Genomic DNA, 14476 nt, shown 5'->3' on the forward strand with positions numbered 1-14476 from the left:
TATGCATCATAAAGGGAAACTGAGAGACTTTTAAAGAATTACATGATATAATTTATATTTTACACAAATAACATGAAGAATACAAGAATTCTTTGTTGAAGCTACACAACTATACAATTATAAGACCATTTCTATAACTATAGTGTTACTGTATTATTATTATTACCATGTAATCATTATAATTATTTTGTAAGAAATGAGACCTTATTGTGAAGTACAACTAGAATGAATAATTTTTAACTAGTTTTAAATGCTATTAAATGTTTTTTTTTATGAACTAATGTGATGGATACTACACTCAAAAATATTTTTGCTTCTGGTTCAAAGTACTGATTTAAAATGAGCTAAAACACAATTTTTGCATGGGGGGGTGACTTAATCTTTTTATGTTCAATCTACTTAAAATTGTAAAAACAATTAAGTTAAATCAAATCCATTTTGTGGAACTCAGCTTTTTTATTGTGTATAATTATAGATAATCACTACACAAAACTATATATGAATTCTCCAGAATATGATTGAACTCCTTGAATGTGATGTTTAACTAATAGTTTAGTTACATAATAATAATAATAAAGTCAGTTTAAACATTACAACACTGTGGCTTTATTGTAATATTCCTTGCATGTAAATCATTATCATAATTATTATATGCAAGCAATATTAAAATAAAGCCACACTGCTATAATGCATACATTGAATTAATTATTATTATTATTATCATTGTTATTGCTATTATTATTTTTCAAGTATGAAGTACAACCAGTTTTCAAATAACATTTTCTTGTAAGTGACAAAAATATAATAAAATATAAATAAAATGTCCAGCATGCGTTAAAAAAAAAACTAAGTCATTACAGGATCAGCTTTATATTTGTTTTGGTTGTGAACAAAGTGTGTAACTGAATGTTCTACTTACAGAAACCAGCTAATGATGCTGTCAAACAGGGCTAAAGTCAGCAGTGCTGTTTAAGAAGGTTTTCTGCTTGACATTCAGGCCACAGCAGGCTGCTGTATTTTTAGCCTCACAGATGTCAGATTCTCTCAAAAAGCCAGAACTCTCATTTGACCTGTTCTTGAAGATCAGTTCATGAAGATGCTGCTGACCTACATGAGCTCTCACAAACTCTGCCAGGAGCTCCAGTGCTTGACTTGATTTATCAACATTTAGAGGGCACGCCTGCAATACAGTTATTCCATTTTCAGCTTTTCATCGAGGAGGTCCCTGTACATTGCTGCTTTCTGCTTTCTCTATCATCACTAGTCTTCCAGTTCTTGCAGCTTCACTCAGATGATGCTGAAACCACCATGCTTTACTGTAAAAATGGCTTTGGTCAGGTGCAGAGTCATTGACATTGTTCCTTCAGACAAAGAGTTCAATCTTTGTTTCATCAGACCAGAGAATTTTGTTTCTCGCAGTCCATCAGCAAACTCCAGATGGCCTTTATGTGCCTTTTTACAGACGAATGGCTTCAGTTAGGAGACTCCACTGTACAGGCCTGATTAAGTGCTGCTTTTTCTGGAAGGTTCTCCTCTCCACAGAGAAATATTGAAGCTTTTTCGGAGTGACCATCAGGTTCTTGATCACCTTCCTGACTAAGGATCTTCTCCTTGATCATTCTATTTGGCTGGACAGCCCACTTAAGGCCCGGTGGTTCCATTTATGGATGATGGAGTTCACAGTGCTAACTGGGACCTTCAGTGCTGTACTCTTCCCCAATCTGTGCCTCAATACAATCTTGTCTCAGAGATCTACAGACAGTTCCTTGGGCTTCATGACCTGATGTGTGCTGTGACGTGTACTGTTCAAGAAACACTCATTACAAGTCCCCTAAACTTAAACAGTTTTACCATTCTTCAATCTATTCAGCTGTTATTGGGTTTGACTGGAACACTTTTAGCTTAGCTTAGCATAGATTATTGAATCAGATTAGACCATTAGCATTCATTCCCTCATTTTCTTTTCGGCTTAGTCCCCTTATTAATTGGGGGGTCGCCACAGCCGACTGAACTGGTAATCTTTCCAGCATGTTTGAAATAGCAACTTTTAATTTTCAGTCAGCCACAGTACACAATGTAACTAGAGAACAGTCAAGCTTTTATTGTAAATATTCTCAAAACGTTTTAGAAAATTCTTCTGCAAGATGCTGGTCTGATCCGATTCAATTGATTATGCTAAGCTAAGATAAAATGGCTCCTATCTGACCAAGAGATTAACTGAATGAAATAGAAAATGTTAAAACAGTTTAACTTTAGGGGAGTTGCATAATGAACCTATATATCCTGTATGAGCGTATATGAATGAGTGTGTGCCTTTCCAAATCATGTCCACTCCACTGAATTTATCACAGCTAGACTTCAACCAAGTCCATCTCAAGGATGATCAGTGGAAAAGGAGCTACCTGACCTCAATTTTGAGTGTGATGGCAAATTATCTGAATATGGATGTACATGAGATTTCTTTTTTCTTATTTCTTATTGGTACTTTAGCAAAGATTTCAGCCATTGGTAAACTTCTTTCACAAATGTCATTATTTGTATTGTTTGTAGACTCTGGATGAAAGTAATGAGCTTAATCCATTTTGGACTAGAGCTGTAACAATTAAAGTGGAAGAAGTGAAGTGAATGCTTTCCGGACATGCCTGAACTGCTGTTTTCTGACTCCTCTGTCATTTTTTATTGTGTTTATTTTGTTATTAAGAAGAAAGAGCACTTGCATCTTCACTGAGTATAGTCAGGCCTTTAGCACAAGATGCTTTTCTCTCCATTTGGCACTTTGAACAGAGTCTCTGGTTCAGACTTCACAATGAGCCGCATTATTAAAGACACTAATGAAATTAGGTGCGTAATGGAGCTCTGCTGCTCTGGAGGAGATCCAGCTCCAGAAAAAAAAGAGTTCTAGCAGAGCTTTCTCATCGTCTAGTGAACAAAAGCTTTGTCTTGTAGTCATTTTCTTGAACGCCTCTCTTTTTCTCCCACAGTTCAGCCGTCTGCTCTTGCAGGACTGACTCAAGGATCTCCCGGCTGGAAGCCTGGCTCTCTGGATCTGAGCGGCAGACAGAGATCCTCCTCTGACCCTCCCAACATGCATCCTCCTGCGCCTCCCTTACGGGTCACTTCCACCTCCCGTGAGTTGGCTGAACATCAATGAGTGGATCATCTTTTGCTCCACGCTGAGCGCTTTTATTTCCTGTTATGGTTTGTGTTAAGATGAGGTTGTTTTTTTGGTTAATCCATGGATCCTGCCGGGGATGTCATGACATCATTGGCGTCTCTATTCATGAATATTCATTAAGCTCTTCTGCCTTTTGACAACAGAACTGTCCATTAATATATTTACAAATGCATGTCAGGTAGCAGGGTTATGTTTGATACTTGATACTGGCTTATTTTCTGTTTGCTCAAACACTTTTAGGATGAGCCTGTATCTATTTTCAAATTGTTGATGATTTATAGATCAGCCTTCTAGGTTTTATTTAAAAGAACTTTGTTGAGGCATTAGTGATGGGCCAAACTAAGCTTTTCAAAGCTTCAAAACAATTGAATTGCTTGGAAAACAAAGATTTGAAATTATTTTAACCAATGGGTGTGCAAAATGATTCACCAACGATTCGTCAATGTTATAGTGATGGTTAACTTGAATTAACGATCTATGAAAAGTGATGACGTAACAACGTCCGTTTACTGAAATCACTTGACCGTGCCAATTTGATATGCTCTCCGAAACCACTGATTTATAAGCAAGGATTCGTAAGGGTTTTGAGGCTTTGCGTTTCGAAAGCTGCCATCATTATGCCATCATCAAATTTATTTTTTAAAATTTCCTGACGTTAAAATAGGATCTAAATTCCTCCTATTTTGAGGCCCACCGCAACGTGATGTAGAAGTGTTGTTTCCACCGCCCACTGAATTGACCAACAGCCGGGTGATAACATGTCTCCATAGTAGCTTGTAAAATCATATCAACAAGGATGTACGTGCGCATAGCAACCGAGATTAAAAGATCTGTTCAGCTCTCTGTGATCATCAATCATCATCAAATGTGATCAAGATTGAGTTTTACAAGTTTAAAGTGTTTAAAACACTGCATGTTTGTAATGAATTGCGGCAATTTACTTCAGCTTTACTTCATCACCACAGCCACATGTCAGTACAATTATTAAAGAAGACGCTTCAATCCTAGTTTGTGGACGTTAAATCAGGTTTATTTTATACATCAACTAACAAATATCCATACAGCAGTTGATATTAATGTGTATCCTGCCGCATGGGCTGTTTGTGTGTGTGTGTAACAACATTGTGTGTGACTCATCATTGCAGAAAGGCTTGAATTAACTCCACAACAAATACATCAAATAATCATTGTGAACGTTCTTACTGTAGTATTTCTAATAAAGGTTACGAGACATCTGCTTCCTCCATGATTGTCACTGTGCTGTTTATCTGACGCAGCCATGGTGGAGATCGAGGCACACTCTGAGAGGCATATGGGAATGGTGGGCGGGGAGGACTAGCATTAAAGGCACAGGCCACAAAAACAGCTACATTGTGTTTAGAGCAGAAAACCCCAATATTTTAAAAGGTATAATAAATAATCTGATGTGTGTTTTGAGGTGAAACTGTCCAGACACATTCTTGAGACACAAAAGACCTCTCTTAAATCTTGAAAAAGGGGTCAAATTGGTGCCCTTTAGTGTAATGATGTTTGTTGTTGATGCTCTATTTGCAGTTCTAATGCCCAGCGGTGCTGCTCCTCCTCTGGCTAAAGCTACTGGTATGATGGAGACCATGAATATGCAACCCAAACCCGGACAGGGGCCTCCTGGACAGAACATCAACCGGGCTACAAGGTCAGATTAACAAATAACCCATTACCACAAGCACACACTCTAATATACTCATGTCCTCTGACAGTCCTGCCCTACAGGACAACTCCATTAAACTCATTATATCTCCAAATAGCCGCTGGTGAAAATGTTTGTTGAGTCTGACTCCAGTAAAAGGTGAACACAAAGGTGGAAATGGCCTGTTGGGAACTGCAGATTCACCAGCTCATTAATTCCTATTCAAGGCCTCATTCACGCACACAGTGCCAGAGGACCAGACAAGTAGGCCACTCGGATTACTAATGGGGTTACCTTGAATGACCCGAGCACAAGACCCTGTTTCCACGTGATATTAACATGCAGTCTCATGGCCACTTGTGTTTAGATTTCATCGAGACCCTCTTATTTCAGCATGCTCTAGAGTACTTTTGCCGGAGCTCTCAGTGTAAAACTAATAAAAGATGTGGATGTTAACTTTAGTTTAACGGTTATTTGTGTGCTTGTGTACAGTGCAGCCAAGTATGAATATACTCAGTGCATCCGAAATCACATACATATGTGAGCTAATTAGTATGTCTGTATTCATGGTATTCAAAAAACAGCAGGTTAGAAGAACCCGGGTGTACTACTTATTCTGATGTGCACATCCAATGGACACTTTATTATCCCATAAGGCCATGGGAATTTATGAATGGGATTAAAACAATGCAACTGATTAGAGTAGGTCATGTGATAATGACAACATGGTGAATGTAATACGTCCAAATTACAAGTATTCTTTTATTATTCTTGTAAATTATAAGTTCATCCTACTCGTATTAATAATAAAAGGGCCACAAACTTTTATTTACATGTTACACACATAACCTGACTAACATCATTGCTGCAATATCTACACTTTCTCCAGTGTTTCATGTCATTATGGGTGTTTCGTTCTTAATTTGTGGACTTTAACTGCAGTTTAGCACTTTTATTCAGGAACATTTCATGCATGCCCCGTGACAAACAATATATTGGATGCGAGGAACTGCTGGCAGAGTCTAGTTTTAATGGAATTTAATACCGCACACCATATGGGAGAAAAAAAAACTCCAAATTTTTCGGTGAATGGAGAAAAAAGCACCAAACAGCTGTGTGTGTATAGACTATACTGTCACAAAATGCTGCGAAAATCCTACATGAAGGTAATATTTTGATTGAGGTTTTTACATGTTTGCATTTGTAGAGCAGCATTTACAGCAGATCTGTCAGTTCATAATTTTGCAGTGATGTTAGCGTACTGTAAACTAAATCATTTTGACCAAGGTATGTCTTTAAAAACTGAAATAGTACTGCTGACGATACTAACTAACTTTGACATCTAAGGGTGCTTTCACACCTACACTTTTGTTTCGGAACGTATCTCGTTTGCCCATTTAGCGCGGTTCGTTTGGCATATGTGAACAGGGCAATCGCGATCTGTTCCGCGCCAAAGTAATCGCTCCGAGATCGCTTGAGTGAGGTGGTCTCGGCTCGATTGAAACGAACCCTGGAGCGGATCGATTGCAGTGAGAAAGCGATCCGATCCGAGCGCGGTTATATCACAGTGTTTTATGGATATGTAATAGGCTTACGGCTATATGAAGAGAGAATTATGAGTAGGGCGGGAAGTTTCACGAGTCTCCGGATGCCCGCAAACAAAAACGGTCCTCAAATAGGTATCGTCGCGCACCCTTCTCACCCCTCCCCACCGCGTCTCTCCTCAGACATGTCGCGCACGCGCACCCTGTCAATCACCACCAAACCAGCACCTCTCCCGACAGCTGAGCGGGACGCTGCAAAATAAACCCTGACACTGACCAATGTGAGGAGAGTTTACTCGCACGTGACTTGTTTTAGCTCTTTTGGTCCGATTAGAAACTTTGCAGTGTGAATGCGAACCGCTCCAAGAGCAAAGAGCAACAATGTAACAATTTAATCTCTGTTTCGGAACAACTGAATCGATTCACAGGTGTGAAAGCACCCTAATAAACATAAACAAAGAACACACACACACACTCAGTCTGTAGAGACAGGACAATCAACAACAACTGGAACCACATCTTTTTTTTAAAAGGAGACAAGTGGCAAATTCGGATTTCACCAGTTCCATATGTGAAAAGCTCCAGGTAAAAAATGTTCCTACAAACATATTGTTGTCGCGTGTTAGCAGACCACTGTAATCAGCTGTGCTCTCATTGCGGGCAAATGGAAACTAAATCTGTTGCAGCACATTTATAAACAACACTTATGACTCATGTCTCCAAACATTTCTTCTTCTTCCATTTATTTTATTTATGTTTGCAACATAACATGGCGTTGCTCTGCTATCTGAATAATGTGGTAAAAACAGTCTTCAAAGCTATATCATGCATATTAATGAAGTTGCACTTCATTCACAATAGAGCGCGCTGATTGGTTCAAACCAAGTCTTTCTCATGAATTAATGCTGAAAACTCAAAGAGGTCATGTTGCACTCGCTGGTACAGACATCCAGTCTCCTCATTGGAATTTACACAATGATCTCATCGCCGTAACACAGCTTCAAAATTTCTTTTTAAAGCGAAAGAACGAATTTGCTCGAAATAATGAAATATATTTGTCTACAGAAGCAGGACTGGTCAGCCTGAAATTAAACAGCGTAGTTCAAATGTGTTTTAAAATGTGTGGCAATAGTTTTCAGGATATTCGCAATGAAGTGAGGTTGTCATTGGTCTTGAATGCCCAACAATATTGCACAGAGACATTGTTAACACGGCCACTGAATGAACTTGAGAGTCTTTGTGTACAATCTTCACATCTCTTCACTTGTGTTGGTTGCAGTGCGGACAAAAACTTCAGCAAAAGCACACTGATGCGCTCCGGATCCATCGAGAGACCAGGTAGATGTCAGAGAAACCATGTTAACTGTAAGTTGAATGTTCTAATTGAAGACCTGCGGGCGTCATTGAATTGAAAATGAAATGTTAACTGTGATGTTGTCGTGTTTTGTTGTTGTCAAACAGCTAAAGAAGTCCCAGGAGGCCCACAAAACACCACTGGTCAAACTCTGCCTGCGACCCACATGCCCAGGAAAACGTATTTGGTATGTTCATCCTCAAGAGGAAACTCTGTATACGTGAATACACACTCTTGAAAATGAAGACTCTTTATTGGAGTTGAAGGTTCCATGAAGAATATTTAACACCCTTAAAGCATTTTCACTCCATGAAGGATCCTTTATAGGAGAAAAAATATATTTTTTATATTATTAAAAAATTATTATTATTATTATTAAAGATTGTTTATATTATTAAAATGTTTTACTGATCACTGATAAAGTCTTTGTGGAACCAAAATGGTTCATGTATGGCATCACAGCCAGTATTGTTTAATTTTATAATATTTCTATGCATTAATGTTCAGCATTCTTGATGAGTTCATGAAAATGACTAAACTTTAATGCATTGAAATGTTTTAAAATGAAACATTCACTAGAGTTGGCTATTGGAGCAACTTTTATACATCATATATGTATAAAAATGAAGTGTACTTTGTGCTTTATTGTGTTTGACAGAAGCCGAAGCGTGTGAAGGCCATGTATAACTGTGTGGCCGATAATCCAGACGAGCTGACCTTCTCTGAGGGAGAGCTTATCGTGGTGGATGGAGAGGAGGACCAGGAGTGGTGGGTGAGTGAGCGAGCGAGCGCTACACACTTCATCAGAGCAAAAGCTACTTCAGCATATTTCCATCTCTATTATTGGCTGGCTGTTAATGCTGGGCTGAATACAGAGCAGCTGCTTGTTTCCCAGCAAATGGCTTTGCTTTCCACCGGCTGTGTTTAGTCATTCACTCTCCACGGAGGCTCATCATGAATGAGCAGTTCTCTGTGTGACTTCAGCACTGTTTATGTATCAATGTGTTCAGGCCGTTTCCACCTTAGTCTTGGAGATTTTAAAGCTGCATTATTTTTCATGAAAGATGATTTTGTCCTGAGGTTCTTGTCCTGGATTTGCTTGTCTGATCTTGGGCTATATTTGATGTGATAAAATGACCTAAAAAGCAATCCCTATAGATGGCAGTGGGTAAAATAAATAATTTGGAAAATGTATTAAACCCTGTACTATAACAGTAGACTTTGAAGAGTGTGATCTCTCAGCATCATGCAGCTGCTCACCTGAAACTGATTTCTGCTGTTATATTGAGTGTTCAGATTAGGCCTCAATGCTTTGCTTCACAGACATATTTAAGCATTAAATAATCAGTTATTAATATTATTATGACTTATTATTGTTATTCTGTTATTAGTTACTCAACCACGTCATTTCAATCCCACGAGACCTTTGGCATTTCTCTAAAATATCTTCACTTGTGTTTTGAAAATGAACCGAGTTCATTCATCCTCCATATACAAAACACTGGCAGTGAGACATTTACAGTCCAGAAAAGCACCTAAAAACCTTCCTTATGACTTCATGTTTTTCATTTAAATTATCCAAATTTTTTTTCAAAAAAAGAAGGTAACGACACCCTAATTAATAAAATCATTTTTACTTGCATGTAAACTGAATGGCAAACAATTTTCTGCATAATTCAAATCAATTTAGTTGGACTAAAATGAATTATGTATTACTGGCCATATATACATATAAATATATAGCATATATTTTACGCAGCGGATTCCAGCTGCAACCCATCACTGGGAAACACCCATGCACACTCATTCACACACATATACTACAGACAATTTATATATATATATATATATATATATATATATATATATATATATATATATATATATATATATATATGTATATATATATATATATATATATATATATATATATATATATATATATATATATATATATATATATATATATATATGTATATATATATATATATATATATATATATATATATATATATATATATATATATATATATAAATATAAAAAAATCTGAAACATCACCTCCAGTAAGTTATGAAGACATATTCACAGCAATATATATATTTTTTTATCAAATTAGTTTTTCGCAAATCGATCAAATGTGTGTGTTGCTAAATGACAACACTGTGCAATAGTGGAACGTGCAATATTACAATGGGTTAGTAAGCTAGCAAGGTCAGCTGTGAACTTTTAAGTTGTAACAATAACAACATGAAGTCTAGTAATATAATGTTGATTAGTTGAATGGTAATTGCATTTATATTACAGATAAAATGTAGTTTTAATGGTAATACTGCTTTTGAATAGATATGAATACAGGGAAGAGTTTATTAGCGAACACCATTATGTTCTAATGCAAGTGAAAGAAGAAAAGCACAGAACTGGCTCTTCCTGCAGATGAGATGGGTTTTAGTGACCATGAGAATGATGCAGACTGGACATTTGATATAGACAGTTCAGGTAAGTTAGCTTAGAGGCAGATAAGACAGGCGTAGTATAGTGTAGCTACATTATTCTGATGCATCTGGATATGCTAGACTTGTTGTTTATTTGTTATATTTACTGGAGGAAATATTTATATTCACTGTATGTTGTATATATGATAATGCAATATTATGATTGTTTTCAATAATATTCAGCAAAAAAGAATGGAATAAATGAAAGCTGTACGATACGAAGTGTTGCAGTGTGTATAAGGTGTCATTTATAAGTTTAGTGTTATAGCTCATAATACTGCAACACCAATTAAATCAAAACAAACAAGAAAATTATTAATTATAAGGAAAGATTTAAATTTGAAATTTCTAAGTTGGATCCACTGTTGAACGTTGTTGCCATATGGCAACATTTCATAAAGTACCTTAAAAAATTTCCCCTTTTTTACAGCACTTCAAGTTAAGCCATTCTAAGAAAAGAGTCAAACATATTTTTTTATAGATTTATCATAATGTGTGCAGTAGGGGGTTAAGTGTTTCAGGACATAAGAGAAGGTAATAAAATATTGACTATATAGCTTATATTTTGTTGCGCTCAGCAGCTATCCTTTATTAAAAATCTTCATTTACAATTTAATTTTTTACATTTTACCACATCATATAAAAACATAAACATTTATTTGAGGACATAGAACACATTTTTAAGAGCAGTTTTTTTCCAATCTGCTTGTAAAGCAGCGCTGCAGGACTGGATGACAGAAAAGAAGGTCGTTTCTGGTTTCACTCACCCAAAAAAGGCTCTGTTTGCACGATTTGATTTATATCATCGTATCCAAATACTTCATAAATAATATTTTAAACCTCCTCTGTTGTTTCTTGTTTTAGGAAATAGAAATGCCACATATAAATTAAAACTACTTTATTATTTTATGCAACAGCCTTACATTTAAAAGGGAAACATACGGGCGATCATAAGCAAAAAGACCCCTAGCCCATAAGGTGTTTTATGGAATAGCCTAACTGATTAGCTAGCTAGGTTTTCTTTTCCTTATTTATTTATTTTTTTGCGCATGTGCTCGTGTGCGATCAGAAAACTAGTGTAGTAGTGGCACACCATCCTTACCAGACTCGGGCAAACTCCATCTCTTCTTTCACTCTGCCTCGAAGCCCCAGCTGGCCCTGACACGCTCGCTTTAGGCACGATGGTGGAAATGCGGCGAATGATTCAAAACACAGCCAAGGAGACAAATGCTTTCAGAGAAAGAAAATGAAGCTGTTGAATGGCCCAGCCAATCACCTGACTTCAATCCAATAGAAAATACAAAATAAAGATCAGATTTGACATACGAGACCCACAGAACCATCAAGATTTGTACACTGTTAAAGGCTGTGAAATAAAACACACCTGAGCAATACATGACTTCATGTTCAATACTTATTCCCCCCACGGTTTAAATAAATAGTTTTTTGACATGCAGTATCAGGACCATCGACCAACTTTTTCTTGACTGTTTTTTTTATTTCTTTATTTTTAAAGCTGGGCCACATTGAGGGAGAGCCAATGAGAAGAGGAGCGTTTCCTGTCACGTTTGTACAGTTCATTATGGACTGAAGCTCGAGAGATCACACACTGAACTGATGACGGCACTTCTCTGCCTCTGTGTGGCCTCACTAACCACCACTATCTTCATCATCATCGTTGTTCTTCCCTTTATGGTGAGGCCTGTATCTTCACCAATCTTCCACAAGTCCTGCCTCTGGAGAAATCAGCCTTCTGGGCAATAAACGCACTTTTGAACTTAATTTATCATGAACACAATGCTAATGAATGTCACCAAGATGAAGGTTTTGTTTCAGGATCATTCACATCCTTATTTCTTTAGACAGATCTGTGAATATAGTCTTATATGCCCACATTCCACATCTGGCAAGGAAAGACGGAAGCATAGTAGTGAAATGACAGCCTTTTTGGAGGACTCTGTTGGATAAGACGGCTCTGTTAATGGTGCTAAAGCAGGAATATGCTACAGGAGCTGTCTGTCCTAGGAGGAGCGCACTGATGTCCCCGTTTTCACACTACCTGCCCCAGTGCTGAGTGCAGAAATAGGTTTTCTCCAGCACTCGCACATGGGAAATCTCTGAAGTGCACTGTGTGATGGAGAAACTGACAGACTGAAGAGTGCTTTTGCGCTGGCTGAGGGACGTGAAGATTAAATGAAAGTAATCTTGACCCTGAAGCTGCTGGGATTTTGGAGCGTTGTGAATGTTCTCTGGCCTCCAGGGAAAGGAGAGGAAGAGCATCCAGGAGCTTTTTTTCTGTATAGGTATTTATAAATCGGAGCTGTTCTGTTTTAGACTCTCGTTGATTTTAACGATCTTCCGCAGAACTTGCTTCATTGTGCGAGCAATCTGCTGAATGATGTCATTTCTTTTTAAAGAGACAGACCAAACCTTCAAACTAATTAATTTACTCCAGGAGTGTCAAAGTTCCTGGAGGGCCACAGCCCTGCACAGTTTAGTTCCAACCCTGCTCCAACACACTTACCTGCAAGTTTCAAACAAGCCTGAAGAACTTAATTAGTTTGATCAGGTGTTTAATCAGGGTTGTGCAGAGCTGCGGCCCTCCAGGAACTCAGTTTGACACCTGTGATTTACTCAATTTACAAAATGTCCAGAGTGCTCTATATCAGCATTTCCCAACCCTCTTCTTGAAGGCACACCAACAGTACACATTTTCAACCTCTTCCTAAGCAAACACGCCTCAATCAACTCAACAGACCATTAGAAGAGACTCTAAAACCTGAAGTAAATGAGTCAGATAAGGGAGACTCCCAAAATATGAACTGTTGGTGTGCCTCCAGGAACACTGTTTGGAAACCTTCTCTATATGCTCAATTTGATGTAATCCAAGTTGTCTGAAGACATACAGTAAACTTAAATGAGTAAATAGATGGGTTTTAGAGGAAAACTAAACATTTATTCTCAAGTCTTTACAAACCTTACTTCAGTGTTTATTTGGAGCAATGTGGGTACTAAATGTAGGAATCTGTTCATATGGAAATATATATATATATATATATATATATATATATATATATATATTCAAAAAAGGTAATAGTGACTTTAATCGTACAGTTCTGCTTATTTTATATATGAAAGATTTGCAACAGAAAAGTGCAAAATTGAGGTGGCACAAATGGATTTCAATACACTGATCCAATTCTCTAAATATTGTCTTATACAATGAAATCCTACAGGATTGTAATAGCAAATTAAGTTATTTTCTGAAAATCATTCACTGTCATTGTCAAACAAGGTCAAATCATCAACTTCACATTTGAATATGGATTCAGCTTTGGTTTGAGTATTCTGGTTACAGGGTGAACATGTTTCATCAATCATACTGATTAAAGCACTCTTGCCATTTTTCACTAATCATCCTCTGGTTCAATGGAAGAAAAAAGTCATACTTTTGGCATGACGGTGAGCAAATGACAGCATTTACATTTGTGGAGGGGGAGTGACTGTCTTTTAAGATGCTTTTGCACAGTTTTAAATAGAGTCTGTTTTAATTTAAACCTTTGGATAAAAGCGTCTGCTAAATTAATAAATTTAAACAGATTACGAAGTGTGAATGACAGCTATTTTCTACTAGACCGTTTTGGTGTAACCTGACGGTTGTTCCCTGTAGCAGTAATAACTCTCTTTCTCTCTCTAGCGCTCTAATTGTATTCCAGAGAAAATGAAAATCTCTCTCATCACTTCTCCTAATCCTTTGTAAAGCTCATCCATCAGTGAGTGTGTGCAGGAGTAACACAGCAGAGCGTTTTCTGTCAAGAGTGTTTGATGTGGTTGCAGAGCAACTTAGCGTCTGTTATGTAACTTTTAATTACAGTCATGTTAGTCTTGATTGAGCTCAGGCCAGTGTGTATACGGCCTGCAGTGATTGTAAATAACTGTAGACTTTTTGCTTTGTGCATATTTAATTGTAAACAGAGAGCTAAACTGATACTGACTGATGTGTTGACGTATTGTTAGATAAGACTGTTACAGTACACTTTTAACTACTCACCCCTTTACCATAAACATTGTTGACGCTAATATATAATTCATATATGTACAAATAAATGGGAAAACTGGAATGAATAAAAGCTGTTCTCCTGTTCGATGAATACTTTAGATGCCTGGGGTAATAGCATATTAAAATGTATAGAGCACTGACATCTAGTGGCCAGGGAAAAAACAAAACAAATGAGATATAT

General features: G+C 37.2%; 1 protein-coding gene across 4 annotated transcripts in view; it reads left to right on the forward strand.

Moving 5' to 3' along the window:
* asap2a (ArfGAP with SH3 domain, ankyrin repeat and PH domain 2a) overlaps positions 1-14365 on the forward strand; it is a 128422-nt gene extending 114057 nt beyond the window's left edge. For 2 of the 4 annotated variants that reach the window (XM_073927449.1, XM_073927450.1), the window contains 7 exons: positions 2982-3128; positions 4730-4850; positions 7668-7726; positions 7850-7929; positions 8401-8514; positions 11752-13284; positions 13550-14365. In XM_073927449.1, the coding sequence (XP_073783550.1) occupies positions 2982-3128; positions 4730-4850; positions 7668-7726; positions 7850-7929; positions 8401-8514; positions 11752-11826 (596 nt within the window). In that variant the 3' untranslated portion in view covers positions 11827-13284; positions 13550-14365. Of the gene's footprint in view, positions 1-2981; positions 3129-4729; positions 4851-7667; positions 7754-7849; positions 7930-8400; positions 8515-11751; positions 13285-13549 lie in introns of those variants that run through there. The other 2 variants (XM_073927448.1, NM_001045207.1) reach the window with 2 other exon arrangements.
* Positions 14366-14476: the final 111 nt, after the last annotated feature.

This window comes from Danio rerio, chromosome 17 (genome assembly GCF_049306965.1).
Source record: "Danio rerio strain Tuebingen ecotype United States chromosome 17, GRCz12tu, whole genome shotgun sequence".
Lineage (NCBI taxonomy): Eukaryota > Metazoa > Chordata > Actinopteri > Cypriniformes > Danionidae > Danio > Danio rerio.